This window comes from Colletotrichum abscissum, assembly GCF_030869225.1.
Source record: "Colletotrichum abscissum strain IMI 504890 chromosome Unknown Scaffold_2.1, whole genome shotgun sequence".
Taxonomy (NCBI): domain Eukaryota; kingdom Fungi; phylum Ascomycota; class Sordariomycetes; order Glomerellales; family Glomerellaceae; genus Colletotrichum; species Colletotrichum abscissum.
This window is the reverse complement of record NW_026850098.1, coordinates 913,153-936,327: the sequence shown is the minus strand read 5'-3', so window position 1 is coordinate 936,327 and position 23,175 is coordinate 913,153. Positions and strand designations below refer to the sequence as shown.

Here is a 23,175-nt window from a genome sequence, read left to right as displayed (position 1 = left end):
TGGGTGGAGCTCTTCCGTCTAGCTGCTGGTCTGTGCAGCTCTCCTCATCACGTGACGACACCAGAGCTCGCAACCTCGCGGGCCTGGTGCCCAGTGTCTGCTCTATCGTCAAGATCGAGTCAATTCCACCACCACCTGGCTCTATCTTTGGACCCTCTGCATCTCCGACCGCATTCTTCAGTCCCAGTATCCATTGGTTGCTCTAGAGATATTGCCAGAAACACATCGCGCCCGCTCACTACGGTATGTCATCAACCCATTCCCCGCCCTTGAAGGTTACCAGGGGGGGCACTGCTCGAGCCGAGCCTTTGTCGCAACGACGCGGCCCAGCCCCTACTCCGTTATCCGACTCCTGCTCCTGGGCCTTGCTTCAGTCCCGTGTCTTACTCTTCCAAGCTCGCTCTGCTGACGAGACACGTTCTCATCTAGACCCTCTTGTGCCGCATCCAGCGCGTCTCGACACCATTGACCAGCTTTTTGCCTCCCACGTACGCTCTCCCCATCGGGCGAGCTCGCTCGACTCGACTCGCCGTCTAGCTTAATCTCAAACCCCTCCCTTCCTGACAGACAACATCACCAGACCGACTAAAAATCAACACCACCCTTAAACTCTCCACGCACGCAAACGACACACACACACACACGCAAGCTTCCACCCACCCTCACATCATCGACGTGGTTCATGGGCGGCCGAGGACAGCATAATACATTGCGGTAATCGGAAGCTCCATTGCCTGAGCCGATACTCGATGCAGCTGGACCCGTACCTCGACTCCCATGCGCAAACGCGAGCTGCCCTGGCTTTCCCTCGTTTCCAATCTCACATAAGCTGTTGCTGCGAACCCATTGCCTCGTTCACCACGGCTGCATCGTAATCGAGGCACCCCCAAAACCAACCCCACCCGCGAATCTCAGGTAGATGGCCGATGGTACTCGCTATCTGGACCACCCTGTCGGAGATCTCTACCTCAACTCTCTCATACCGAAAGAAACCGCCGCCGACGCCATACTCTTGAACACGCTCCTGCGCCAATTCTCCGCCAAAGACTCGAATACACCTACACCGTCCAATCCGATCCCACGGGCCAATCTGCTAGGGATGTTCTCTCAGAATCACCAGCAGGGCCCCAACTCCCGCATCAATGGGGGCCACGGCGGCCGGGGCATCCCAATGCTGTACAACTACCAACAGCAGCAACAGCAACACCACCAGACTCACCTCCAGCACCACCAAGCTGCCCAGGCCGAACATGCTGCGCACAATGGCAATGGAGGCGTAATGGGCCACCACTCGGCCTTCTCCTCCGGCGTCATGGGGAATTCTAGCCCGTACAGCAGCAATGCTATGCAAAACGGGCAAGGAGGAGCCACGCGAGGAGGACAAGCACAACAAATCACTGAACATTGGGCGGAGCAGCTCCGACTCTACGAGGAGTCCAAGCAAGCCCACCGTGCCATGACCGAACAGAACCAGCCGCACTACTACGCCAGACTAAAGGCTTCAGAGAACCGTGGCATTGCCGGGCCTCCGCCATCTTCGGGCAAGAACGGCGACGACGATGCGGACGATAGGAGACGACCATATAGCGTAGAGAAGAATAAGGAACGGCAGAACTGGCACAACATGGACCTCAGCGGCCAGGGACTGCGTAATCTCGCACCCGCTCTTTTCCGCTACCAGTTCCTCCACGACCTCTTCATCGCCTCCAACAGGCTTCAGAGTCTCCCTCCCGCGATCGGCCAGTTGCGCCAGCTCCGTTACCTCAACATGTCGTTCAACCAGATCAAGATTCTCCCCCCAGAACTCGGCATGTGCACCTACCTCAACCAGCTACTCCTCTTCGACAATCAAATCCAGACACTCCCCTTCGAGCTCGGCTCTCTACACTTGCTCGACGTTCTCGGCATCGAGGGCAACCCCATCGACCCGGACATGAAACAGGAAATCATGGAGAAGGGCACCAAGAGCCTGATCAACCTCCTCAAGGAGCAAGCCCCTAGTATGTACAATCAGTCATGTCTCATGCTGCCAACAATCACTAATCTTCGTTTTAGTTCCGATGCCGCCCAACCCGAGAAAGCTCATTACTGTACAAGAAGATGTTTCGCCTACTTTGGAAAAGGTCAGAGTCTTTTCTTGGAACGTCTTGTGCGACAAGTACGCGACACCGCAAACGTACGGATACACGCCCACGGGCGCATTGAACTGGGAATACCGGAAGGACTGCATTTTCAGCGAAATGAGAGAGAAGGACGCGGATCTGCTGTGCCTGCAGGAGATTTCGACGGAGGCGTTCAAGGAAGAGTTCAGCCCGGAACTGGCACAGATGGATTACAAGGGTGTGCACTGGCCCAAGACTCGCGCGAAGACCATGGCGGAGAAGGATGCACAGGGTGTGGATGGTTGCGCCACTTTCTACAAGGCCAGCAAGTGGATCTTGCTCGACAAGCAGGTCATCGAATTCGCCGCCATCGCCATCAACCGGCCGGACATGAAGAATCAACACGACGTCTTCAACCGTGTTATGCCAAAGGACAACATCGCCGTTGTGGTATTCCTCGAAAGCCGAGCTACCGGCGCACGCATCATCCTAGTCAACGGACATTTGGCCTGGGAGTCTGTGTTGGCGGACGTCAAGTTGATCCAAACGGGTATCTTGATGGAGCAAGTCACAAAGTTCGCCGAGAAGTACGTTCGCTGGCCAGCACTCAAGGACAAGAAGCCCATCGTCTTCTCTGCTACTGGCAAAGACGGCGATGAGCCAGCGCCGCCGCCGGCTAAGGAACCGGGGCCCAGCCAAGAGTATCGCAACAATACCGACATTCCCCTCCTCGTGTGCGGTGACTTCAACTCAACCGGAGACAGCTCGGTCTACGAGCTATTGTCTATGGGACGCGTTCCTCCCAATCACCAAGAGCTGTCATCCTTCCAGTATGGTAGCTTCACGAGGGACGGTATTGAGCACCCTTTCAGCTTGCGGGATGCCTATGCCCACATCAAGAACACCCCCGACGAGATGCCCTTCACCAACTACACGCCTGGCTTCTCAGATGTCATTGATTATCTGTGGTATTCCACCAACACATTGGAAGTGGTGGATCTGCTTGGCCCGCCCGATCCCGAATACCTCAAGCGGATGCCGGCGTTCCCCAACTACCACTTCCCGGCCGACCACATTCAGATTATGGCCGAGTTTGTCATCAAAGCTAGAAAGGATAAGAAATCGCCGCACCCGGAACCGGATTTTGGATCAGGAAGCGGGCAAGGCCGGTAGACGGGGGCGTCTGACGACTTGTTTCCAGTAGTTTAGTCTTGAAAGGCAGTCGCGCGTTTACGTTCAGGGAAATTCTTTTGCCGGAGTTTAGGATTGCGATGCTTTTCGCGAATCGGAGGAACTGGCGGGGGGATGGTCTTTTGGCGAGGGAGGCGAAAGTTCATGAGATGACAGCAAACACAAAACAACCTCAGAGAAACGGAAGGAAACATGGTGGCAGGGGGGCTTTGGGGCGGTTCTTCATCGTCGGAAATGCATCGTCAGGGGCTGTGAATACGGCGGGGTGGAAGGGGTGAGGCTTTTGTAGATGGGCGGGTTGTGGCACATATCACCAACCAGCTGCGTTTTCTCTTGCGTTCAAACATTTGTGCCTTTGTGGTGTCCAACGTGAAGTGGTGAACTGTGCCCTCGCCCCTGGTGCGATTCTGGCGCTGCTGATGAACCTTCAAGAGAGGGTGAGATGAGACTACCGGGTGGGTGGGATCTTGGCAAGGGCTCATGTTGCACGTCTCTCCGATCGGATCTGGCCGAATGGCTAGGTATGTCTTGCGGCGTCTGTCATATCGACTGTAGATTCTTTCTCGCTGCATCTCGACCCTTTTCTCTGTTTATCAAGGCCTCAAGGCCACAAGACGAACGGCATTGATGCTTATCACCGAACAAAGTACTCACTCACTCTCTCACTCACTTGTCGGTGTCACCTGCTTTTCAGACTGTTCATGTGTGATGTCTCGATTTCATCCCATCTTCTCAGCTGTGGTGGCCTCTATTTTCTTACTTAAAGTCATCTACACCTCACGGACTTGCGCCTTTCTCACACGCCTTAAGCTCATGCCAATACTTGCTCGTTCTCGCATCTTCGGGCCGTCGACCCATATCAGCTACTGACATCGGGAGACGGAAAGCTTACAAGGTGTCGTAAAGATAAGTGCAAGCTTGAAGTACCTAGGTTCCAGGCAAGTGAGTGAGTGAGTGAAGTATCGAAGCTTGTGCTGCTCCCCCTCACCTCCCCACCTTTCTGGCAAGTCTGGGATCGCTGTCAAGGGGACCTTGGATCTAGTGCTGACGGCTTGCTAGAGTTTGGCTAGCTGTCAAAGGTACAAAGGAGTTCGGCAGCACCTCTCAGTGAGATCAGTAATTGCCCTTTTTTGTCTTTCCAATCGACACGGCTACGCCATTATACGGGGAACTTTGACTCATTGGCCTTTTAAGGTCGAATCGACTATTGAGGTTCAACTGGGTAAGATCCGAATGCGCGATGCAGGAGACACGTTGGTTTCCCGGGTTCGAGGTTCCCACCCTGGCAGGAAATGAGAAGCCCCAAGTGCTTATATCAGATCTGATGGGATTTCGCTGACGACAGTCATTTCTCTAGACCGTTTCAGCCGGCTTATTCTCGACGACGATCTATCGGGACGCGTGTTGATAAAGATAAAGTCAGGACGGCGCCCAAAATCCCGTTTCTGTGAATTCTTTCATCAGCCTCTTCGAAAATTTCATCATCATCGACCATCCCGTCATTGAAATCTCACGTATCAGACGCAAGATACGACCCAAATGGCCTCAGAAACCTACCTCGTAACAGGCGGCTGCGGCTTCCTGGGCAGCCACATCGTCGAGAAGCTCCTAGCCGCCTACCCGACCGCCCGCATCGCCGTCTTCTCGCGCAACCCGACGACAAACACCTTTCCCGGCGTCACGTACCACGCCGGCGACATTGCCTCCCTCGACGACGTCGCCAGGGTCTTTCGGGAGGTGAAGCCGACGGTGGTGTTCCACTGCGCGGGGATGATGACGGTCGGGCGAAAAGTCATGACGGACGCGTTTGTGAGGGCGATCAACGTTGACGGGACGAGGCATGTGCTGGATGAGGCTAAGAGGGCGGGCGTGAAGGCGTTTGTGACGACGAGTAGTGCTAGTGTCGTGCAGAAGGAGATGTTTAGGGATATTGAGGGGGGCGATGAGAGTTTGCCTATTGCTGAGGAGGGGGATGACACGCTGGCTTATCCCAAGACGAAGGTGTGCCAACGTAGTGTGTGTTTTTCTGGGCGGACTTCTTTAATGACAAGCTTGATAGGCCGCCTCGGACAAGATGACTCTGGAATACGACGACCCAACCGGCATGCGAACCTGCACCCTCCGCCCCGCCGCCGTCCACGGCGAACGCGACAACGACATCACCCCGGCCATCCTCCGCAACCTCCGCCTCGGCCGGAACAAGATGCAAATCGGCACCAACAAGAACCTCTTCAGCACAACCTACGCAGGGAACGCCGCGGACGCGCACCTCGCGGCAGCCTCGAAGCTTCTTGACGCGCCAGAGGGCGTCGCGGGCGAAGCCTTCTTCATCACCAACGGCGAGCCCGTGCCCTTTTGGGACTTCAGCAGGGCTGTGTGGCGGGCTGCCGGGGACGAGACGAAGGTTGAGGATGTGAGGGTTATCAATATGACGTTTGCGCTAGCGTATGTGTGGGCGCTGGAGTGGGTTTATTGGTTCAGGGGCGAGGTGCCGCCCTTGACGAGGCAGGTTGTTCGGTTCTCGGGGATGAGTAGGTGGTATGTCATTGATAAGGCTAAAGAGAGGCTGGGGTGGAAGCCGGAGGTTAGTCAGGAGGAGGGGATACGGAGGGCTGTTGAGTGGTGGCTTGAGAAGGAGAAGAGGGAGGCGGCTGGGGGAGGGCAGTGAGTTTGATGTGTGAGGGCGAAGGTGGTAGTATCTCACGAGCATCTCTGGACACCGTTGTTGTGAAGGATGCATGGTAGGATACTTGGCACCGTGGTGTTGATCCTAGGTTGGTATTCGGTGTTTCTTAGACTGTTTCCCATCAACTTCTATGTCGGATCCATCACTTTATGCTACTTTCTAGTAAGCCGCAGCACAGCCAGAGGGTAATCCCCGCCACATGAAGGGCAGAACGATGTTGCATTCATCTCTGTCACGGACATTTGCTCATTACTGTGCTTATCAACGAAGACCGCTGTCAAGACATTGGTCACAAATGGAATTGGAATGATAGCCGAATTGGAACACAAGTGACTGCGCAATTTTCACCACCTGAACCTCCCCCTCGACAAACCCACCCTTGCCTTGCCAAGCTCTTTGAAACGCAGTCACCGGGCGTCTTGTAGAGTGTCGCTCGGGTCCTGGGTCTAGCATGGAGTGCGCGAAGTCTCGGACCCGATTCACTAAACTACCTTCCGCGTGATCAGCGCTGTATCTGGCGTGGCAGTGGTCTCGCAGGGCTCGTCACGGGTGTCAAGTCCTAAACATTGAACGTTAGAGATCTGTCTGAATTGTCTGTTGGATCACAATGAGGACTTACCCTATGGGCGCTCCCGACTCGAGACACATTGTCCTCTTCCTCGTCATTAGAATCCGAGTCTTCATGGTGCTCTCCGTTGCCGATTGGCTGCGTGTTCAGCCAAGTTACCACTTGAAAAGCCGCCTGGGCATCCCCGGCCTCTTGATAATAGCGATGAAGAAGGGCTCCCGTCTCCCGTGTACGGGGGTGGTCTCGACCGAGGTGTTTGGTCTCAACCTGCATGACCTCATTCATCAATACAGCCGCTTGAGGTGCGGCGTTAACAGCGCTTAACACTGAAGCGAGCTCCTTCTTGTTTTCCAGGGTTCCTTGGCTCTCTTCGCCCGGGTCCTCGATTTGTCTTTGTAGTAGTTTCTCATGGACTTGGATTGCCTGAGGGAACATCCCTAGTTTGGCGAGATCCATGGCCAACAGGAGCTGCGTCTGGTGGGTTCTGACATCTCCCTCACCAAATGCGCCTTCCTGATCCTTGAGAAGGTCCTGCCGAAGGTTGATAGCCTTCAGTATAGAATCTTCTCTGCCTTGTCGTGAGAGGAAAGTCGAAGCGTAACTTCTGATCGAGAATATGGCATCCAAGTCTTCCATGACTTTTGCCTCTTCCAGTCCATCTTCCAGACGACTGTAAGCTTCTTGGATATCGCCTACTCTCCACAATGCATCCGCGACGTTAGCGACGGATACAAGATAGACGTCAGTCGCAACAGCGTCGTTGAACACCTTTTCGTTGCGCATGGCCAGGACATCTTCCTGCTCAGCGAGAGCCTCCTCAAATCTAGAAGCAGCAGTGTAGCTGTGACCCAAGTTGACTCTTGCTTCGTTAGTTTGAGGATGACCTTCTCCCCGAACTCGCCTCCATGAGGTCACGGCCTCTTCTCTGAGCCTGCACACCTCCTCCTTTTCTTCTTGAGTGTGGGCGACCAGGCTTCTGGTGTCGGCAAGTCGGTCGAATGCATGCAAGGTGTCGGGGTGATCGACGCCGAGGAGCTCAAGCATCGCTTTGTGGACCTTCTTTCGCAATGACATCGACTTGAGAAGCCGGCCGTCCCAATCATAACTGTCACCCAGCGCACTTTTTGCTTCAAGGATGCGCAGACGTTCTCCTGAGATTACAGAAACTCTTCTCTGCAGATCCCGTACGGTTTCTTGTCGTAGTTCAAGAGCCCGACGTTGGCCTCCAGATCCGTGGAGGAAGTCTGCCACCAAAAGCCGTGTTCGTACCATCTTGGGATCATCGACGGGCAAGTCGTGTGAGCCACACGTAGCAAGGGCCGCTTCCGCCATTGCCAATGCCTCACTCCGCTGCCCAGTGGACCATAAAGAGTCCGCATGGTTGATTTGAGCAGACCAGAGATAATCGAAGCCTGCTCCCCACTGCTGATAGGCTTGAACAACGCCGGGCTGATACCTCAGTGCTTCTACGTGATGGCCGGTGTGAAAGTAGCAGTCGGCTACCTGCTCATTAACTTGCAGAGTCAATGAATCAGGGACCGAGGTATCCTTGCAGATTTCGATGGCTTCCTTCAGAATATCCCCCGCGTCTCTGAAATGACCTGTTGATGAATATGTGTTTGCCAGTATGAGCATGATCTCTAGTCGTCTCTCGATCTCAGCGAGTTCCACCCAATTGCCCATCAAACCATTTGAAGTAAACGATTCGATATGTGGTATCATGGCTTTTTGAAGATCTACACCTGAAGGGTTATCCATCCGTGATGCAGTCGTAGAAACCGGCTCATTGGCCAAGGCGAGTGCTGATAGACAAGCTGCTTGATAGGCATACTTGTTTCGATCCTCTATTGAGAGCGACTCCCTGCAATTCGTCTGTACGAGCTTGTTCATCGAGTACTTGCTGGAGTACGATGCATCGCAGACGAGCAAACTATACCGACATAGGGTATTGAACGCTTTGCGGAGACCGGGTGTGCGCCACTGAGAACTTGTGGGATCCAAGAGCGGCACAAGAGGCGCCCAGTGTGCCCACTGTGAAGACTCTCCTGGAGAAGCTATCGTCAAGTTGTTCCAAGCTTCTTCGAAAATCTGTTCCGAAATACTCTCATTGTGGAAAAAGCAAAGTGTACGAAGAAGCTCGATGGTCTCGGGCGAGTTCTCGACAAGGGCCATGGTGACGCCTAATGCGTGTGAAGCGGACTTGCTCTGACCACTCCCCGATGATAAGTTGGGAAGTTCTCCGAGGTTTGTTTGGAATGCTTGCCGGAAGTCGTAGCAGTAGTCCACCAGGCTGTTTGGGTTGTTGGCAATGTAAGAACCAGCCTGCACAATAGCGAGCGGCAGCCCTCCAAGCGTTTCAGAGGCCAAGGTTTCGATCGCCTCCCACTCATCTTCACTGAAGTCCTTTGTGGCATCCACAAAGTTGTGAATTAGTTCGTTGGCATCCCATGAGTCCATCGGACGGATATTTTCGTGAATATCGCAGGATGAAGCGACCTGTCCGTCGATAGTCGTAATAATGATGACGCCACAGCCTTGGCGAGGAAGATAATCATCCAGATCAGCGGCCACTGAGGGTTCGGCATTGTCGATGAAGAGAATCCAAGGTTCTTCGAGATTGCTCATCCAGAATCTCGTGCGTGAGATTTGTTGAGAGATGTTCTCGTCGGAGCTAATGCCCGACGTGTCTATCAAAGTTCCGCTGACTCCAGCTATGGCAAGGTAGCTACTATTTGCCGACTTTCTACTGCTGGCGTCAACATAGAAGACCGCCCTGAATCTGAGACCAGTGAATGTTAGATGAGCTCATATGTTCCACGGAACGAAAGAGTGTACCTGGCTTCATTTTCAGCAATTGCTTGCAGACAGATTTGGCTCTTCCCAACGCCAGTCACGCCGTGTACAAGAAGCTTCATCGGAGACTGTCTCTCTTCAGCGTTCCACAACGAACTGGTTGCTTGGAGGCATTCTGGAAACCTCTTGCGTTTCACGAATTTTGATGCTAGAGCCGGTCTCTCATTGCGCATTTCTGGCCACACAATGTCTGTTGCCCGAGCTCGCAGGCGACTACCTACTAGGAGTATTTCCATATGTCAGTCATCGCTTTGGCATCAATATTGAGAGGATCTGTCATGAAGGAATAGGATGTAGGATGAGAGGTGTATCACTCACCATCAGTTTGATGATCTGAGTCCATCTCGATATCTGATGAAGCAGGACTGGGCGGTAAGCCGGGCTTTCTAACAGCTGGCTCTCGCATCCGGGCATGAGTTTTGGAGCTCAAAGATCCCGGCTGCTCGTTGTACCTGGCTTCCTCAGGCGTTCCTATTCCAGTCAATGAGTCGCAATTCTATGTGTTGATAGTGCTGGAATGTCCTTACGAATATGAAGACCAGCGTCGGACGGGACAACGCTGATCTCAAGCAATACTTGTTTGGCGTATGCGGCAGCCATTGCAGCCGCGTAAGGCTGCCACTCCTTGTTCTTCTGCTCGTCCCCGTAGTCGCATACTCCTCTGATGACACCGACATTAAGACGGTTCATGACTCCTGCTGCCTCCATCTCTAGACCAATTATACTGTATTTGTCTCTCAACATATCTCTCTCCTTAGCATTCTTCATTAACTTGTCACCCGAGCCAATCGGCCCATACCACACTCTCGTACGCCTGTTGTCTGGCCGTAATTCCCGGAGAGCGGCGGTTTTCTCTCCACTCGAAGTCGTTTCGTTCAGCTTGTCTTGAGATTGACCAGGATCTTTGAAGTTTCCCTTCGTGTGCTCTTTGTATTGCATGGCGTTAAAGTGGTCCAGGAATCTGTTGAAATAACACATGGGGTCCGGGATCTTGATTTTTGAGAAAGCGGATGCCACAACGGGGTTCGTAGGAAGCTGGCTTCGTCCATCATGAAGTAGCTTGAGTCCCTCGGATGTTTCTTTGCCGAGATGGTAAGCCACAATAGCAGGGACTTCACCGTCAGAGTGTGCAACAAGGACATCTCCAAGACGGATGTCTCGTTGGGGGCTTGGAAGCCCTGCTGCGACACCAACCAGTAGCGTAAACCAGAGCCTAGGGAATAGAATCTTCAACTGGCCGGCGAGACTGGCGGCTTGCTCTGTACCATATTCTTGCCCAGAGGCAAAGCTGGCGATGACAACATTGTGCCCGCACATGCAACCTGCGATGAAGGGGTAGTCTTGACCCTCTCGTACTGGGAATCTGCCCGTGTGGACATCGTCGAGCATGTACATTGCTGCCTGAGCCTCGATCTCTAGCGGGGCGATCCATGCCACCTTGTAGTTGTTGTAATCAAGCTGAGCCATTAGATCACGCCCACGTGTGGTATGATAGTGTGGCTCTTGGGACCGGTCGAATGATACGAATAAGAAGAGCAAAAATAAGATGAAAACGATGTGATAGTGATAGTGTGATGAGTTTACGTGCGAGATGATACAGACGAGATAACGGAAACGAAACGATTGATGGTTAAGTACTCAGAGATGAGTTGAGAGAGTGGAATGAGGCTTGAAGCCTATCGCCGACATTTCGATTAGTTGCAAAGCCTTTCTGAGTTCCAATTCTCAATGCGACGTGGAGACACTGCAGCCCAGCCCTTAGGCACGCAGCACATAACTATGGTAAGGTAGTAATGGTAAAGTTGGCAATTGGTGGAACGACCAACCGGAGTGTGTACCCGTAACCGCTGCCTCACGTAACCGCCGTGATGTCCGTCGAAGGTAGCGTTCGCTTCTCCGTCGGAACTACGGCCAATTATCTTCTTCAAGTTGCTCGGCACTGAGCCTATTTCCGAGTTGACTTGCACCAACAGCCGGAGGACCGCCGCCGATCCCATGCCGTCGGGCGATTTCAAGGCACGGAAACCGGCGTGCCTTGTGCTACTGCATGTCTTCAGCACCCGATCTGCGAGTAAGATGTTTCACAAAGCTGCAAGTCAAAATCGATTGGGAGAAAATGCATTGTAAAAGCTCCTGCTAGGTTTTGCCTGCATGTATCTACCCGTAGACGCCTTGCGTGCTGAAAACAGAGCGTTCGTCCGATAGGAAGCCGACGTCGTACGGTCGTGTGCGAAGAAGCGCCGTGGGAGAAAGTCCGAGATCAAGACAGAAATGGTACATGTAAGTTTCCATGGAACTAACTATAGCACCAAGTATGAAACACATCTGTTCAAACGGTCTTCTTTCATTGGAAGCTATAAGCGGAGTACCTCATGCACCCGCCCTCAATATAGCTAGAGTCTCTGTGAAAGCCTTGGCCAGTTGCACACCCCCACGCCAGATATCGTTGTGCGCACCATCAAGTTCGACTAGGTGTGTCTTGCTCTCTACTTCAGGTAGGGAGTCCAGAGTGGCTTCTATCGACTCGACCTGATCCCAAGGCACAAGCCCATCATTCCTGCTGTGCGCCAAAACAAATGCCTCCAAGTCAAGTGCTGCGTACTGCTTAGTATCGACCTTGTATGGACTGGCCTCTACTAGTTGGTCTTCCCTCATGGCGTTGAGTACGAGATAGTCATAATCGGGGTTGGTGATATGGAGCAGAGGCAGGTCGTAAATGCCGCTGATTCCCAAGACGGCCGCGGGCTTGGGCACGGCGGGGTCCTTTAAAGTCTCCAAAGCCGTGAAGAAGGCGATTTGTGCTCCGACGGAGTGGCCAGAGACAATGTAGTTGCCGTCGATCGGATAATGCTTGTTGAGATCCTTCAGTGCGGCAACGGCGTCGTTGAGGTGATCAGGCCATCTAGCTCTCTGAAGCTCGTTCGTGGGCGTGTTATTGGGTTGAACACCAGGAAGTGCGGAAAGTCGGTAGTCTAGGGATGCGATTCCTACGATTTGAGTTGCGAGCACGTCGGAGCTGTTTGCTTCGAGGGAAGCAATTGCGGGAAGAATGTCTGTTGCGTTCTGGGCGAAGTTACGATAGAAGCCTCCGTGAATGTACACCAACCAGTACTTGTCGGTCGCTACGGTCTCGTTGGTCGCGGCTGAGGGGATGTAGACGTCGTAGACTTGGCGGACATTGGGCCCGTATGAGTAAGTGGTCGTCTTTGCGGTGGCCATGGCGGCGCCGACTAGCATTGAAGCAGCGGAGGCAGTTGAGAAACGCATTCTGATCACCGTGGTTGCTTTTTCTAAAACCCCTACTGATGTTGAGGGAGCCCGAGCTAGGTATATATGTCATTGATTCTCGCAATCACAGCGCGAGGGGCACGTTGCATTCCGTTTTCCCCAACTAGGGTAACTAGACTCAAGGGGTGGGATTCGTTCGCCTAGCTCCTAGGGTGAATAACGAGTATAAAGACCAGCCTAGCCCAAATGTCAACAGATTGTCGGTGACGCAGTTCCACCATCTTTGATGCCAAGGATTGTATCATTTGCCTATCAGCGGCCGAGAAGACTACCTCGGGAATCTTAGCGGATGAGACCTCACTTATCGCGCATTAGATTTGACATATCGGGCATCCGCTCCGCGTGGGTCGATAATCCCGGATCACTAGTGCTGACAGTGACATGGAGTTGCAAGATTCTTCAATGACGACTTGAGACTAATTCTAAGCGAAAACACAACGCGAAGTTGAGAATCTATGGAAAAATGTAGTTACTTGACTTTGCGAAAATAGAGCGGGCGATGTCTCTCATTCGACCTCAAGTAGCAACTTGTCAGCTCCCAAAATAATGAATTGAAGCTAAACACGTGGTCCTTACTATGGGAGGCATGTAGAAGTCACTCGTCTTAACATCCTTTACGCCCAGTGCACTTCTTCATGGACCGATATTGACACATAGATTTTCATATTCAAGTAAGTAGGGATTTAAAACTGTTGAGTCTATCGCAATCCTATATTCTTGATCTTCGTAAACGCCTGACCTACTAGAGCCGGGCCCGGGAGCCTTACGCAAGCAACTCTTGAAATGCTCCATCCAACTCCTGCAGAGAGCTCACGATATGAGATTGCCGCTCTATGATCCAGCTTTCAAGCTTTTGTAGTGTCTGCTTCGAGTTATTAATCATGCGTTCCATCTCCTTGGGCTGCGGACCCCCCGAGGTGGCTCTATGCTTGATGATTCCAGCCGGGTCAAGCGCTTCTTGGAACTCTGCCTCACTCAGAAACTGATATGATCCCTCTTCAAGGCCAGTGTGCTTCAAGGTTTCTTTGAATATCCTGGACGCCTCCGCATAAGGGAATTTGCTCGGGGACAGATTTTCCGCCTTGGCGTATCTGACAGTCTCTGAAGCAAAGTGGTGCCCGACACGAAACGGTACTTTGTGCTTCCGCATTAGAAAATCGGCCAACTCTTGAGAGGCGGTCCAGTCAAGATCTAGCTCTTTCAGAGATCGTTTACCGTCAATGACAAGTGCGTTGAGAATCCTTTGCCATTGTGCGAGAAGCTTTGTGGTACCGTTGATGACATCCAGATTGTGGCCTAGGTCTTTTGCGTCACCGTAGCCAGGAGGAAGATTATGTCCCTGTATGGCACGACCAACTCCCAAAGTGATAATATGAGATGCATCGGATCGGGTGTTGTTAAGTAGGCCTGGGTTTCTCTTCTGTGGCATAGCACTTGAGACATACGTGTTCTCACCCCCCTCTTGAAGAAGAATCCATGGCTTCGGCTGAGCGTATTGATTCATGACGTCCTGGATGTAGGCGCCAGTGTGAAGAGCAATTTGAGAGGCAATGCCTCCAAGCTCAACTGGCATCTCAGCCATGGTGATTTGCGCTGCATCGTAGGCGTTGTCGACTACTTGCGTAAAGCCGAGATACTTGGCCATGCGTTCCCGATTGAGAGGCCAACTTGTGCCGTTCAGCACGGTCGTGCCCATCGGACATCGGTCCAATCTGGCGTAAAATTGCCGTAGTCTCTCCGCGTCGCGATGAAGGCCTGCAATGTGACCCAGCAAGTAGTGGCCGTATGAGTTGGGTTGGGCTGCGACACCGTTGGTGTAGTTCGGTACTAGAGTCGAGGCATGGGTTTCCGCCATCTCAAGGAGGCGAGTTGTTGTCGTGTGAAGCTGTGCAGCCAACTTCAAGACTGCATCGCGAAGAATTGCCGTGCAGACCGTAGCAAGCATGTCCTGACTTGAACGGCCGGCGTGCAGAAGAGTTGCCTCAACACCCGCTGCTTCGATAAGGAGAGGTTCGAAGGTGATGACAAGGCTAGGACGCGGCGCGCCGGGTTCGTCGCCCGAGTCTAAAAGTTTCTGGAGTCCACAGCTAATGCGACGGGCTACATCTTGTTCCAGGAGACCTTCTGAAGAGTTGATGACGGCGCTGGCCTTGTTGATTTCACCGAGCCAATAGTACGTGTCCCGGCCAGGGACCGGGAGGTTCTCCGGCGAGATTGCCAAACCCGGCATGATGTTTAGCGGAAAAAGCGAAAGAAGGTAATTGTTGAATCAAGTGGTGGGACTTGAGATTTGTTGCATCAACTTTATCGTGGTCTAACTTAATTTGAATCCTTCGTGCTCACGGCTATGTTGAAGATAATGGAGCTTTAGGAAGTTGAGTTGGAGATAAGGGACCTAGTGAGGGGAGATGACAGAGTGGATCCGAATGAGGCGATGCATCTGCAGTGTTGATCGGAGCCGACTCGGTTATCAAGCCGAATTCAGCACATTGGGTTCAGCACTTGCTGAATTTCGAGGATCATCTCGTATCTATGATTTCAACTTGTTTAGTTAGACATCGATGAAGCAACACGTGAGATAAGTCGGCGAAATATCCTCGAAACTTAGGATCCAAAGTCCGGTTCACAAACATCAATCGGCAGAAGCAAACCTTCTGAGCTTCAAAGTTTTGTGAAGCTCCCGTGTTACCTCATGTTCCTGACCAATCATTGCAGACAAAGGCATTTTCAACGCATCACAGCGGTTGATGGACTTGGAATCGTACCATTTATTCATTAAGTTCCTACATTACGGGCTGGATACCTCGTTAGGTTGCATCGGTGCATGGGTATCTCGGACGTTGACAAGCGCCTTATGTGCTCTTGTCTCAAAGTCACCATCTTCATACGTGTACATTTCAAGAGTTGTTGCCAGTTGCGACACCCCAAAAGTACGCCGACCAAGCACCCAGAATCAACATGACCAAAGAACCGAAGCAAATCATGGAGATCCGCTTGTTGCGTGGCCCATTGTCCTCGTAAAAAGCCCTCTTTCTCTCATTCCACAACTCGCCATTAGCCCTACGTTGCTTCCTAGTCCATTGGAGGTTGCCCAAATCGATGGACCACCACGACAGGACACCCAACATGATTGAGACCAAGACGGAAGCGGCGGCGAGAACGGCGTAGACGATGACAACGTGGTCATAGCTGTCGTTATCGGCATCTTGGATGGCTCCGGTGATGACACGGACGATAATGTTCATCCTGCTGCTTGTTAGAAAAAGATGACTGGGTTGAGATGGATCGAGAACTTACGCGTTGTTCGTAGCGATTTTGACGGCGTAAGCGGAGCCAAAGACAGATGAATGCCACATCGAGGTACGGATACTGTCGATAATGGTGGTAGGGCCCAGAGTGAACGCAACGGCGTAAATGCCAAACGCTGCAGCAGTTCCTTTGGTATCCGTAGCCCAGTTGATAAGGGCCATAGCCAGGAAGACTCCGGTACCGCAGATAGCCACTAAGAAGGGTCAGATACCGGCAGAATCCTCAAAAGGACATGATTGACTTACACAAGGTGATGCGGTTGCCCAGGAGATCAATGAAGGCACCAATGCAGGGAACCAAAAAGAAGCCGGCGTACTGCAGAGTTGCTGAGTACCAACCAGCAGTGATGGAGTCGGTCTTGAATCTCTTCTCAGCCAATTCGGTGGCGTTCTGCGAGAACACAATTGCAGTGCTGGTCTGGAAAAGAGAGAATGACAAGATGGCCCAGAAAACCCACGGAAGCTCAAGCACCTTTCTGACTTCAAACTTTTTGGACTTCTCAGTAAGCTTTTCACCGGTGGCTGGGTCCGTAACGTTGCCAAACTTCTTGTGGGCGATGGTATTGAAGCGGTAAAATACGAGAGTGAGAATATTGGTGAAGACGTTCATGAAGACGGCGATCCAGAACACCCATGCGAAGTTACCAGTGTTCTTTGCAATGATGTTGGCTGAGGACTTGCCGACGAAACCGCCGATCTTCTTGATGCCGAGCTCCAGGCCGAGGGTGGACGCGAAACCGTTGTTGGGCGAGAACCAGGAGCTGAAGACCTTGTACTGGGCAACCTGGGTTGCGATGTCGCCGAGGGCAAGGATGACTCGGCCGCCGATCATGAGCTTGAAGTCGCGGGTCTGAGCTGCGGCGGCGACGATAATGGAACCGATGGAGTAGATGATGTTACCTTTTGCTGCGTCAGTTTCATTGTCTCAGAAGAGGCTGCAAGTGTAAAACTCACCATACAACATGGCACCGGCACCACCAATTCTGTCCGTCACGATACCGCTCGTGAGAATGAGCAGAGTAACCATGAAATCTTCACTAGCTTCAAGCAGGGAAAACTGCTTGTTGTTGATATCGAGCTCCTTCTTGAGCGTCGACTTCAGGGCGCCGGTGATACCCGAACTCCACGAAGAACCGAAGCTGATGCAGGAGATCAGAATGACGGCAATGATCTTCCAGTACATTGGGGGATGTGGCTTGAGGTCGTCCTCCGAATCCGAGGATGATGACTCGGGGACCTCGTTGACGAGGTCTTCGGGGTGTTTCTCCCGGTGGGACTCGAGATCTGCGCGGGCCGCCATTGTTGTTTGATAGTACCGGTCTCTCGGTAGCAGTCTAATGCACGAATGATGGATGAGAAGGACAAGGGAGCGAGGTGAATGCAACCATCGAAGCAGCGCTCGTCTTGCTATTTATCCAACCTATGTCGGACGGTAACCGAACTCTGTTGGTTCGCAAACCCGAGGTCGGATCGAGACGGCACGGCGAGAAACGTAAGACTTGGCTTGAGAGAAAGCAACTCGGACGATGGAGAATTCCATCAGAGGACTTTTTTCTCTCACATTCAAGGTTTTCTTTGCTCTAGACTAGTGCGCCAAGCTCCATGATGGCTCTCGGAGATGCATCTGATAAGATTAAACAGGCTAGCAAACCCCTTTACGAGTCAGGGATATGCTAGTCCGAACCGCCCCCTCGAACCCAACGACCTGTCAGCGCTCTGTTTTCAATCCACAGCGGGGTTGTTGCGAAGTGGAGCCTGAAGCGAGAAACAGAATTCTCACAGTGAGAAGTTTGTGCATTCGAGATTCTCCATACCGCCAGCTCTGTTGGCCAGTGAGAAAGCCGTTGGTGGCAGTTTTGGCCGGATGCAGACGACGACGACTTGTGATTCCATCCGGGGGAAGTCCCATCAAGCTACTTGAAAGTCTCGGCTTTCGGGTGGGCTCTGCCACATGGGGGCAAGGATGGCGTGGTTTTCAGCCGTATGTGGGCGTCTGATTCTCGACTGGTATCTGATGATCTCGAAATCTCACCGTGAGGGATTGAAGCCTTCGACACTGCATCTTCAGCACGGCCAAGGTTGAACAGCTTTGGTTGCACTTGGCGGACCGCGGACGACGCGTCTCTTTCGGTAAGTACCGCCACAAACTACTTGTTTGCCATGCTTGCCATTTCCATTTGGCTCGTTATTATAATGAATTCGGCGACAGAATCGTGCAGCTGCTCGTAGAACGTGTCGTCAGACCGAAAAGCGCATCCTCGTGTTTTTGGTGTTCCGATTTCCGATGGGAGCCGGTTTCGGGCTTAGTAAGCAGCAAACACCAACCAACTACTCCGTAAACGGTTTAATCTCTTGATCTTGGGTTTAAGCTGTTATCTTTTATCAGATCTCACTGCATTATCAAATGAGCTAGTACATAAAAATTGGGATTGTGTGCGGCTTCCGCATGCCGTCTTATTCCTTGGTGATTTGTGTGGCATGTGTCTCTCCAAGTCGCCTGCATTTCCGTGACCTCCTCATGAAGCAAGCCCCTTTGCCAATGGCCTGTGCGTCAGAGTGTGGCAGAAATTATACGTGTTTTGTCTTTCTTAATCTCTTTACTATCGGACTCACAATCTATACAGGGCTATTGACTAGGAGGTGCAATTGTTTTTATTGATCACATCTGGCTAAGACCCGAAGCCACTTCCGCGGAGAGTTATCCTCTTCCCTTTGAGACATATCCAAATCCTACCAACGTTTAGGTGGGGAATGGCTCAACGAATGCATTACATCGAGCGCGTAAGTTAATTCAATTGAAGTGGGCAAGGAAGTAGAGTGACATATCAATTGCTAAAGAGCTACCGAGAGACAAGAGAGACCTATACAAATCATACTGACCCCTAGAAGCCATAGTCCATCCCAGGCATCCTCACCATCGTTCCAGGTGAGTGTAGATTGCTACGATGCTGGCAAGCGACCAGACAAGTTGCGCTGGTGACCAGTTCATGTTATGCAGATCGAAAGAACAGCCTTGGCAGCGAATGGAGACCTTAAATGTTGCACAAGAAGGAAGAGACATCGTCGTTCATGGTGCTGAACGAGGGGTGGCTGCGGATGTCGGTGACCTCTCCAGTAGTGGCGATCTGACCGCCACCGTTGCGGCATCCAGTGTCACTGTGGCAAGTGGATTAGAAATCTGAGCTGATTTGAGGATGTATAAATCTTTGAACTTACTTGTAGAAGATGCAGTTGTAGCCGTTGGCGTTGAGAGAGCTGACCTTGTCGTTCAGTCTTCCGATGGGAGAGACTAGAGACTGTCAGCTAAGAACCAAGATTAAAATGTACAACCGGAACTAACCGCAGAAGCCAAAGTTGAAGTTGACAGTATCGCAGTCAGCCATGCCCTTGTCACTGCAGAGAGTGACACTCTGGTTGATCTGTCTTCCCTCGACTTCCTTGTTGGAAGTCTCGACAGGGGCCGCGAAGACAGCGACGGAGGCGAAGAGAACAGCGACGATGGTCTTGGAGAACATTTTTGGAGATTTCAAAAAGTTGGTAAGTTGAAGAAACTTGTTGAGTTGGTAAAGAGAGAAAGTTGTAAAGATTGATAAGCTTGAAGCTGAAGGATTGTGATGATGATTGTTGAAGAGACTGAATGAAGTGTGAATGTGTGATGATGAGAGAAGAAAAAGAAGACATTTAACGCGGGATTCAATTATCTTTTATAGACCTGTGAAGCATCTCAAGATGCCTCTGAAATCTGAAGTTGCTGCTGTGTCTCTGAAATCTTACAAGGGAAGTTCTCCGCCGGAGAAGCCCAGCGCAAGTGGACCGTCAACGACATGATTCCGCGAGAACGAGTTCGTGATCTCAGAGCCCAGGTTTCTAATTGAGAGATTCGAACATTAGAAATTGTAGAGATAATTGCCAAGAGTCTCGTCAAGATGCCTTTGCAGACCTTCGAGGCTGAGTTTAGGATCTTGGCGATTATGCATCGAGCCCAGATGGAGGAGGGCTAAATCACGTAATGCACGGAATGCAGCAAGTTCGGACCAAATCATAGTTGTGTCAATTATAGATGGTTCCTGTTCTTTCGGGCAAGGTTAACGTTGGCAAGGACGCTGAGTTGGGATAAAACTGCCCGGTGATGACTCGTCTGCCCACGCTAAACCAGATTAACGTTATTTGTCCAAGGCTCAACCTGACATTCCAAACCGCTGGGTCGGAAAAGCAGGCCTGGACGTCTTCGGATCTGGGCCGGATCACCGGTCACGGACCAAGAGCTGGCGTCCGTCGGGAACGGCCAGATGCTGCTTTTTTCCGCTCGCACTGCTGTTAGGGCACAAACGGGCGCTGTAAGGCGCGATGAGCCTCGTGCCAAGCCCATCTACATGAAGCTCCCCTCACTGTGGTCGAAAGCCGTAAAGACAACATGCAATTTTCCCCGCCCAAGTTCGTTTTCGTAAAGCACCTGGCTGGGTGTCGATACTGAATAAACAATCTGGTCTGAAACTATAATAGAGGCAGCTCATATGGAGGCGGGCTTCCAAGACTACACGATGCACTCGTGATAGCTTCAACCCGTCTCTAAGCCATGAATATGCCAAGAGTGCAATTCTGGATTGTGAGTTTTCGGTTTCGGGTAACTCCTGAGTATCCGCATAGCTCGGGGTTTGAAGAGATCGTGATACAGCTGTGTACTATGTAATGCTTTTGCAAAGCACATCTTGGACTTTAGCCACAAGAGAACACTGAGGAGTCGGCTCTTTCAGTATGAGAGAGAGCTACCAGAAATGAGAGTCTGTAATGTTTGTATAAATACCACTCCATCATCCGCCCTTCGTTCAGTTATATCATCATCCAAACCAACCACTTCTTTATCCTTCTACACTCTTTTCTCAGTCCTTCAATCAAAAGACCACTTTCCTTTTTACAAACCACTCTCTTTACCAAGTCTACAACTTTCATATCCTGTCAACATGAAGTTCACCACCATCACCACCGTCTTCCTTAGCGGTCTCTTCACTACCGCTGCAGCTATCGACCCCGCCGTCTACGCCAACAGTCTGCAGGCAAGACAAGTCGCCGGCGCCATGGAGACCCAGAACCTGGTTCGCGCCGAGAGCATTCTCAACTCGGCACGCTCCGGGTCGGTCGGCAACATCCGCAGGCGCCGCCTTCGTGAGGCCCAAGAGAGGCAGTGCGTGAAGCAGCCCGCCACGGAGTGTAACAAGTGCATGGATACTTTGGTCGGATCAGCTATCTTTGAGGTCATGGAGTGCGGTATTGCGGCTCTTGGCGTCGGTGCGATTGGTGGAGGTACCACTGCTGCACTTGCTGCCATGGGGTTTTTGGCTTGTGATGGAGCCGTTTACAACAGCTACGAGAAGGGCTTGATTGAGTGCAGAGCCTTCTAGGGGCATATGCCGTACAATTTGGGAAGGCGGATGGTACATGTACACACATCTCGTGCTTTATTGATGTGTACTGAGATATTTCAACTTTTGCTGAGTTTTGGGGTACTAGTATTCTGTGTGCGGCCTGTCATTCATATTCACTCAATGGTTGCTTCTTGAATCAAAACTGTGCATCACGAAACGAAGAAGTATCATTGGCAAAACCTAACTGGGATTGTCACTTCAGACTGAAACGCAGGGCATGACTTAAATCAGTCCTTTGTCGTGGGAGGTGGGGAATTCAGAACATTGAACTGAATAAGAATGTGTTTTTTGTCCACTTCCGCCCAGCTTATTCTCTTATCAGATGTATATGCTCTCACCTGCCAGGAACAAGCCATTGCGCAAATGATCCGAGACGTGAACAGTGACTTTTATCTATTGGCAATATGTGCTGACCCACCTTACATACATGCGGAGGAGCGGGCGCAGAGGATGGATGATGTTTTGTTTGCTGAAGATTGACCAAGCCTGTCACAAAGGACCTTGTGTCACATGTACGTACTTTCGCAGAGATCACTTTATCCTGCTGCGCACCTGCCCCTGAACAGCCTCTGCGAGACTTGATGTACGTTTACCGCCGGATCATTCAAACATAGACTGAATTGGTGGTCATAATGAAAAAGAGCTGCTCATTTCTCTCGACCGCCACAATCGAGAGTAGTCTAGGCACCATATTCACATCCTATTGGAGATGCTGTGTCACCAAAACACTGTTCTAGATGACAAAGATACACGACTGTTCAAGAAAAGCAAGCTAGGATGCACCAAGTCGACGAGGGTCATCTGCTGACTGCAAACAAAGTGTAGGTATATGGGACATTCAATAAAGATCAACTGAACAACCCTTGTAGTGCATGCCAGGTCGTTGCTATATAAACCGCGATGTGCATGCTTGACTCTGGACGATAATTTGCAGAGCATGACGACCCAGAAACAATTTCAGCACTCCACTGTCTAAAAACGAAAAAACAATCCAGCATACATCTAGAAGGGAAAGAAAGAAAAGTAAAAAAAAAACAAAACAAAACAAAACAGAAAACCAAGATTTCAAAATTCACAACTCACTGTGACCACTGCCGTTTCCTTCCGCGCGACGAACCAAGACCTCAAAGGCCTTAAGCAAAAATGTCATCGCCATCAAAGTCATCCGAGACGCCATCATCCTCACCCAAAAAAGACATCGACGAAGGGCCCACCGATCATACTCCTAAAGAAGGATGGGGCGAGAAATACTTCGGTGGCCGCAATGACCAATATCGAAATGGTCCTCCCGAGACTGGGACTGGCACACAGGGCGGTCACCCCTCCCAGGGGGCTGTTGCGGCCACAAGGGGTGGCCATCACGTAAGTGGTGCCTCTGGGCATCACTCGTCGAGTACAAATGATATCTCGACATATCAAATTCCCACCGACAAAGAAAAAGAGGCTGACCTAGAGCAAGATTCCATCGAGAGACAGCTTTTCACCGGTATATCTACTTCGATACACAATAAGATTGATGAGAAGAGAAAAGAAGAGAAGTAAAAAGAAGAGAAGAAGAAAAAAGAGTCAGCTGCCTGCCAACCATCCGAAAAGTGCACGTGAAAAACGTTGGGACTCACGAGGTCACTTTCATTACAATGAAGTCATGATATGCTAGTTTTGTATCCAGCTAGATTCATCAATAAAACCTCTTAAATGTCTCACATCGACTGAAGTGCCGTGGTCGAACGAAATTTCGCCCATGAAATGCCAGAAA

General features: G+C 51.4%; 8 protein-coding genes across 8 annotated transcripts; 3 read left to right on the top strand and 5 right to left on the bottom strand.

Moving 5' to 3' along the window:
- Window positions 1-919: 919 nt before the first annotated feature.
- CABS01_01006 (endonuclease/Exonuclease/phosphatase) lies at window positions 920-3,275 on the top strand (the record flags this gene model as incomplete). The annotated part of the gene is made up of 2 exons (XM_060534386.1): window positions 920-2,000; window positions 2,056-3,275. The coding sequence occupies 2 exons, from the start codon at window positions 920-922 to the stop codon at window positions 3,273-3,275; spliced, it is 2,301 nt and encodes a 766-aa protein (XP_060401464.1).
- Window positions 3,276-4,832: 1,557 nt separating this feature from the next.
- On the top strand, window positions 4,833-5,961 carry CABS01_01005 (sterol-4-alpha-carboxylate 3-dehydrogenase; the record flags this gene model as incomplete). Its single annotated transcript, XM_060534385.1, has 2 exons — window positions 4,833-5,294; window positions 5,353-5,961. 2 exons carry the CDS (start codon window positions 4,833-4,835, stop codon window positions 5,959-5,961), a joined length of 1,071 nt encoding a protein of 356 aa, XP_060401463.1.
- A 520-nt stretch (window positions 5,962-6,481) lies between these two features.
- CABS01_01004 (uncharacterized protein) lies at window positions 6,482-10,867 on the bottom strand (the record flags this gene model as incomplete). The annotated part of the gene is made up of 5 exons (XM_060534384.1): window positions 6,482-6,538; window positions 6,599-9,326; window positions 9,383-9,620; window positions 9,719-9,871; window positions 9,928-10,867. 5 exons carry the CDS (start codon window positions 10,865-10,867, stop codon window positions 6,482-6,484), a joined length of 4,116 nt encoding a protein of 1,371 aa, XP_060401462.1.
- Window positions 10,868-11,770: 903 nt separating this feature from the next.
- Window positions 11,771-12,667, bottom strand: CABS01_01003 (uncharacterized protein; the record flags this gene model as incomplete). The annotated part of the gene is made up of 1 exon (XM_060534383.1): window positions 11,771-12,667. One exon carries the CDS (start codon window positions 12,665-12,667, stop codon window positions 11,771-11,773), a length of 897 nt encoding a protein of 298 aa, XP_060401461.1.
- A 784-nt stretch (window positions 12,668-13,451) lies between these two features.
- On the bottom strand, window positions 13,452-14,918 carry CABS01_01002 (argininosuccinate lyase; the record flags this gene model as incomplete). Its single annotated transcript, XM_060534382.1, has 1 exon — window positions 13,452-14,918. One exon carries the CDS (start codon window positions 14,916-14,918, stop codon window positions 13,452-13,454), a length of 1,467 nt encoding a protein of 488 aa, XP_060401460.1.
- A 667-nt stretch (window positions 14,919-15,585) lies between these two features.
- On the bottom strand, window positions 15,586-17,296 carry CABS01_01001 (major facilitator superfamily transporter; the record flags this gene model as incomplete). Its single annotated transcript, XM_060534381.1, has 4 exons — window positions 15,586-15,934; window positions 15,986-16,190; window positions 16,243-16,896; window positions 16,951-17,296. The coding sequence occupies 4 exons, from the start codon at window positions 17,294-17,296 to the stop codon at window positions 15,586-15,588; spliced, it is 1,554 nt and encodes a 517-aa protein (XP_060401459.1).
- A 1,732-nt stretch (window positions 17,297-19,028) lies between these two features.
- CABS01_01000 (uncharacterized protein) lies at window positions 19,029-19,511 on the bottom strand (the record flags this gene model as incomplete). Its single annotated transcript, XM_060534380.1, has 3 exons — window positions 19,029-19,152; window positions 19,213-19,285; window positions 19,337-19,511. 3 exons carry the CDS (start codon window positions 19,509-19,511, stop codon window positions 19,029-19,031), a joined length of 372 nt encoding a protein of 123 aa, XP_060401458.1.
- Window positions 19,512-20,957: 1,446 nt separating this feature from the next.
- CABS01_00999 (uncharacterized protein) lies at window positions 20,958-21,395 on the top strand (the record flags this gene model as incomplete). The annotated part of the gene is made up of 1 exon (XM_060534379.1): window positions 20,958-21,395. One exon carries the CDS (start codon window positions 20,958-20,960, stop codon window positions 21,393-21,395), a length of 438 nt encoding a protein of 145 aa, XP_060401457.1.
- Between the last annotated feature and the right edge of the window lie 1,780 nt (window positions 21,396-23,175).